At 43.7% G+C, this 6,000-nt stretch overlaps 1 protein-coding gene across 2 annotated transcripts in view; it reads left to right on the top strand.

Moving 5' to 3' along the window:
- Positions 1 to 356: 356 nt before the first annotated feature.
- LOC111979812 (zinc finger SWIM domain-containing protein 5) overlaps positions 357 to 6,000 on the top strand; it is a 45,774-nt gene continuing 40,130 nt past the window's right edge. Inside the window, exon 1 of one of the 2 annotated variants that reach the window (XM_024010525.3) lies at positions 357 to 891. In XM_024010525.3, coding sequence (XP_023866293.1) covers positions 402 to 891 — 490 coding nt within the window. In that variant the 5' untranslated portion in view covers positions 357 to 401. The remainder of the gene's footprint in view (positions 892 to 6,000) is intronic. The other variant, XM_024010524.3, reaches the window with a different exon arrangement.

Raw genomic sequence — 6,000 nt, 5'->3', positions numbered from 1 at the left:
ACACACACACACACATATAAAGAGGGGGGTAGCGGTGGTGCGTTGTCAGTGCGGTATTGCCATGTGATTGGGGAGTGTTTGTTATTGGTGGTGACGTTAATCAACACCCAGACCCCTTCTTCGGTTTCCACTAGATAGCACAGCCACAAAGTCAAAATTGGCTATCGTAAAAAATCTGAAAAACAAACATTACTTTTTTTGGTCTTAATTAAAGGTTAGGGTTCGGCATATGGTTAGCAGTGTGGTTAATGTTAGGGCTAGGTTTAAAATCACATTTAAGAAGATAAATTGTATAAATGGGCGGGGTTTATAACTTTGTGGCTGTGGTAACTTGTGACGACCTCCTCTCGGTTGTGCGATTCTGAAGCTGGTCGCCGGTCCTCAGTGTTTATCTGGTCGTCATGGCGGAGGGACGTGGAGAGCTACCGCCTCAGCCGCCGCTTCATCTATCTTTACCCCCGGTCAGCAAGCGACTGTGCTTGCGCCCGGCTCCCCGAGGGCCTGGTCCAGGGCCTGGTCCAGGTTTTCCGAACTCTCGGTTTCGCTGCCCGGAATCTCTATTGGACTGTGCGGCGAAGGCTGTAGCGGAGAAATGGGCCTTTGAGAGGGTGGAGGAGCGCTTCGAGCGGATCCCAGAGCCAGTACAGCGCCGTATAGTGTACTGGTCTTTTCCGAGGAACGAAAGGGAAATATGTATGTATTCGTCGTTTCAGTGCCGCGTCGCCGGCGAAGAGGGTCCGGCGGTAGGAACAGGGGCTCCCGCTGGATCCGGGGCTGTCCCTGGAGGGGTTACCAGTACGACGGGGGCAGCGGGCACCGGAGATGGACTGCCTTTCCGTCGGGGGATTCGGCTTTTAGAGACTGGTTGTGTGGAAAATGTCTTACAAGTCGGTAAGTGGAACAATCACAGCACTTTGCCCCTGTCCCTCTTCTCCTCTTACACGGCTTTTCAAATTAGTCTGTGCCCCTAACTCGATCAAGGAAGGGTAGGCTGGGATTTAGTAATGGTATAAGTTTTTCCATGAAAACAAAAGTATGGAAAACCTGGTCTATGTTGAAGCAATTTTAGCATAAGCCGATATTATTTTGGTTCGGATCGAATTAAGTGAACGGTGTGATCTAGCCTACATTCAATTCAGATGGCTGGCTAGGCTACTCTGTTTCATTAGGAAGCAGGATACGTTGATCTGTATCAGCTCAGCTGCTTAAAAATTAAAGGGCTGTCAGTTGATATTGTAGCCATTCGTTAAGTTGTAACTCTATTTGTGGTTTTACGCACACGATTTAAAACGAAGTAACATATCCATAGCCCCGATATAGCATTGACTCGCTTCACATTACGCTGTTGAGTCGATTGAGCCGACCCAGCTATGTGCTGGCAACATTTCAGCACTTTTTTCCCTCCCTCGTCAAGGGCTATGGAAGGCTACCTACCCTTTCCGTGCGGGTGGGGGGGGGTCATAACGTATCTCCGTTAGCGGCAGTTTTACACTCTATATGTTACAACTCGATTATATGTCTTTATTTTTGGTAGAGGGTAGTTTATGTGAAAGACAAACATGCATATTGGATATTTTATTATAATTAAACCAACGTAAGCCGACTTGATCCAAATCCTATATCTTTTGTTTATTTGCTCGTTGGACAGGACAAAGGACTCATAGCCAATAGTAGGTCTACGGAAAATATTTACGCAATGCAAACCACGCATTTGACCCAAGTTTGGAAGTATTAATTAAAATTGTACCTTTTTGTAATTTCACAAAATAATATTTGTGCTGGGAAGCGGGAAATGTGTAGCCCCACTACTACACAATAGCTTTCCAGTTGAGATGATCGATATCCGTCTCGCATTTCCAAGGCGATCACTGCAGAATGGCAACCACTGGTTATTTTAGACAAAGGTACACTCCAGAGGCTCCCCTCTCCAACGAAATATTGTTTAATTCATGTGTCTGCCACTATAACATGTAAATGATGAAGAATTGATCATTATAATCTAAACCAATGGAGGATTTGATTGAAATGTGTTTTAGGGACTAAGCCCAATTAACATGTGGGTTTACACAGCCTGAGGACTGGAACAAGAATAAACCACGTTTTTATTGGCAAATAGGTTATAGCAGATCATCTATGTGGAAATGCTTTGATTTCATATTGTTTATGTACAGTATTACTTGACAATAATAAAAGCACAGCATATTATTATTCCATTCTAATAACATTCTAATAAAGCCTAATGTTCATCCAGGTATAAAGAAATATGATAGCCTATAGAAATATAATATCACTTAAATTATGCAGACAACGTGTGTCCAACAAGAGGCTGACCATTTGTGACCTCAGGGGATTTCTCTAATGAAATGTGTGGCAGAGTATGAAAACACAACCAATATCAGCACGGTGGAGTCTGATTTGGCATTTTGAAATAAGCTATAATGTGCCTCAAAAGAGACACTTAACAGAGTTAGCAGTAAATAATGATTTTCCCCTCAAGGTCAATACAGGCCTGTGTTTACCTTTTTATTAACCAAATGGAATGCAGGTAAATGTGATTTCTATGGCATAGATTTTTTCTCTCACTTGGTTTTTGTGTGATTTTTGTCTTTCTAACATTATCTATTTGTTTCTAACTAATGCCCAAAATATTTGGGGTACCTTAACTTTAACAGTGTTTACAGCACCGAGTCTTTCTACAAAGTACATGCATTCCTATGGTATAAACCAGCTACAAATGAGGGTTGCTTGTGTCTACAAAATATATAGGATAGTTTTCTACTTGCTCTATGTGACTGCCAGACCTAACCAGTTCCCTGTTTAAACGTACTTAGATTTTTCATAGTGTTCCTGGTTCTCCAGGCCTCGACTTGCGAGGTATGTGGGCTGTTTATATACTAACTGCTTATATGACGCTTTGGAGAAACATGTCTTCTGTGGAACACAGACCATTTTTGTTTAGCCTTTTAGTATCCTCAGTTAGTCCAGCTTTGACGACTGGGATTTCTTCTGACTTCTTCCTTGCTTGTTTGATAGCTCAGACAGAACATGCAACTCATAGTAATCCAAAACCTTGTTACCTGCCTTGAGATGTTTAGCCAACTGTCAGGACAGGAGCAGACCTGTTGCAAGCTCTCTGCATTGCCTCATGTCTGGCTGGCCCACCACTCTTTCTCCCCAGAATGCAAAGGCGCACAAAATAAATGATCAGTGTTTGTATTTGAGAAATGAGTTAGTATAGGTGTGTTTAGCTGATGACAAGAATAACAGTTTGGCCCAGATACATGCCTTTGTATGGTTCATGGTAAAGTCCCTTATTGCATGTAAACTCATCATATTGCACATATTGGCCTGTGTTCATAATCTACTCAGTCAGGGCTTTAGTCAATAATCACAGATAGTTGTGTGTGTGTGTAATCCCCCCCCCCCCATCCCCCGCACATGCCTAAGCAGCCTCCTCATTGCCCCCCACGCCAGGCAGTCTGATAAAGTCCTCAGAGAGGAGGTTCCAGCTTTGAGTCAGGCTTCAGGATTATTGGGTCGTGCTTTGTTACCCAGCTGTAGAAAAAGCACTTGTTCACAGAATGGGGAGGAGGGAGGGAGGGTGTGGGGTGGTGAATGTTGTGAGCACGGTCCTCTCTCTACCTCACCATGTTGTTGCATAAAGCCCTAATAGGTTCCCTTCTTTGAAGCTTCACTGACTTCAAGTTTTAATGTCACGCGCACAAGTACCGTGAAATTCCTTTGTTGCAAACTCTAAACCCAACAATACAGTAATCAATATCAATGTAGTACTAAAAATAACATAAGGTAGAACAGTAAACACACGGGAAATAACAATAAGTACACAAGAAAGTAAAGCTATATGCAGGTTCAGTTCCAATGCCATATTTACAATGTGCAGGGATACTGCTAGAGTGGTAGATACTGTGTGTATATGGGTGAGGTTGCTAGGCATCGGGATGCATGGGAAAAACAGAGAAGCAGCGTAAATGAAGATTGTATGTGAGTGCATGTGTGTAGAATCAGTATAAATGTGTGTACATGTTATGTGTGTGTTGGAGTGTCAGTGTGTGTGACTGTGTAGAGTCAGTACACAAATAAAAACTAGAGTCGCTGGGCATCCCGAGTGGCGCAGAGGTCTAAGGCACTGCATCGCAGTGCTTGAGGCATCACTACAGACCTGGGTTCGATCCCAGGCTGTGACACAACCGTCCGTGACCGGGAGTCCCTTAGGGCGGCGCACAATTGGCCCAGCGTCATCCGGGTTAGGGGAGGGTTTGGCCTGGGGGGCTTTACTTGTCTCTTCGTGCTCTTGTGGCGGGCCTGGCGCCTGCAGGCTGACTTCAGTCATCAGTTGAACAGTGTTTCCTACGACACATTGGCGTAGCTGGCTTCCGGTTTAAGCGGGCAGGTGTCTGACACTGAGTATGGACCTTCACCTCCCGAGCTCTAAGAGTTGCAGTGATGAGACAAGATCACAAATGGATATCACGAAAAGGGGGAGGGAACGAGGCAAAGCAAAGTTTCTGCAGGATTATGCTTCGACAATTTAGCTCTTGAGATTCCTGCGAATCTGTGTGTGGCTTCTGGTCTGTAGAGAGGGTTTAAGTAAAAGGAAGTGACTGAACTCAGCCTGGTCCATTCCTAGTCATTGATGCACCTCAGCCGTGACTCAAACAGGAGTTTTTGTGTGGCGGGTGCAGGCCAAATTTGATCGTACATTTTTGGGTGGTTTGTGATTTCTTTAGAAATGAGACATTGCAAAATAAGTTGTTTTAAACAAGTCGATTCCATGTTAAATCGACTTCTCCCGTTCTGTTACACTTTGGCACTTCTACAAAATGGAAACTCTACCCATTTTACTAATAGTGAGCCCATAGTGCCTGTGTTGTTTGATGGACATGCTTATCGTACAGCCTAGTTTGTAAATCGGTGCCTGTCATATTGGATGTATTACTTAGCTATATAGTATCCATTATTTGTTTTAGATGCAGACGCCTATTCCGTAGTGCCCTAATGTTTCTAGTTCTTGTCGGATTTGAGGCAGATATTCATTTGTTGCTCCTCAGTGATGTCACTACTCATAGTTAGCCCTATATATCTGAAGCCCTTTGTCTTCCCAGCGTGGTAACTGTCATCTTTGTATTCTGGGCCAACTCTTACTCAGAACCTATACAAGTTTAACAAGGGACCGCTAATTCTGAGCCGTCTCTCAACGCCCAGACAGACAATATTTAATCAAGACAATTCATTTCATGCATGTTTCAAAGAAAATCAGTAAAACAAATCTGCTCTTTACACTTATTAGCAGTCTCAGGTTTGAAGGACACGGCCATTAAAAGCCTTTTCTGTCTCTGTCAAAGGAGGAAATTAATTTGGTCTGGGGGGGGGGGGGGCTTGAGTATGTAAATACTTTAATCAGGGGAGAGCACAAAATGTTCATTCTGATAGAGAAAGGTGAACACACACACAGGCTCTATTGTAGCTAGGCCTGTCGTTATGAAGTTGTAGGAATGTGTTATGTGAACTGTAGTGTCTGACACTGAGTACAGACCATGTAGAAGAGGGACCATGCTGACTATAGCTATCCTCTTGCATGCCACATATATTCTCCCCCAGGCCCCCAGTACTGCTGCTTGTTTCCATGTGTTACAGTGGAACTAAATGATAACCATCTACAGCACCATCCACATTCCACCCCTCTCATCTAACATGTGTTGTCTGTAGTGGTTTCATAGCAACGAATTACCTTGGGCTCTGTACATTCTCACATACTAAAAATCAATAATAAGTGACCTTGCCTTTGCTGTTGATACCCAACGCCTGCCTGGCGATACCCTCTGATTGACTTTATCAGTAATACACACTGCTCAGCACAGATCCCACGTGTCTTCAAATCAAATCACATGTTATTTGTCACGTGCGCTGAATACAACAGGTAGACTTTACCGGAAATGCTTACTTACAAGCCCTTAACCAACAATGCTGCATTTAAAAAAA

Source organism: Salvelinus sp. IW2-2015, linkage group LG19, assembly GCF_002910315.2.
Source record: "Salvelinus sp. IW2-2015 linkage group LG19, ASM291031v2, whole genome shotgun sequence".
Lineage (NCBI taxonomy): Eukaryota > Metazoa > Chordata > Actinopteri > Salmoniformes > Salmonidae > Salvelinus > Salvelinus sp. IW2-2015.
Note: the sequence above shows the minus strand (reverse complement) of the source record. Positions and strands in the feature narration are given on the sequence as shown.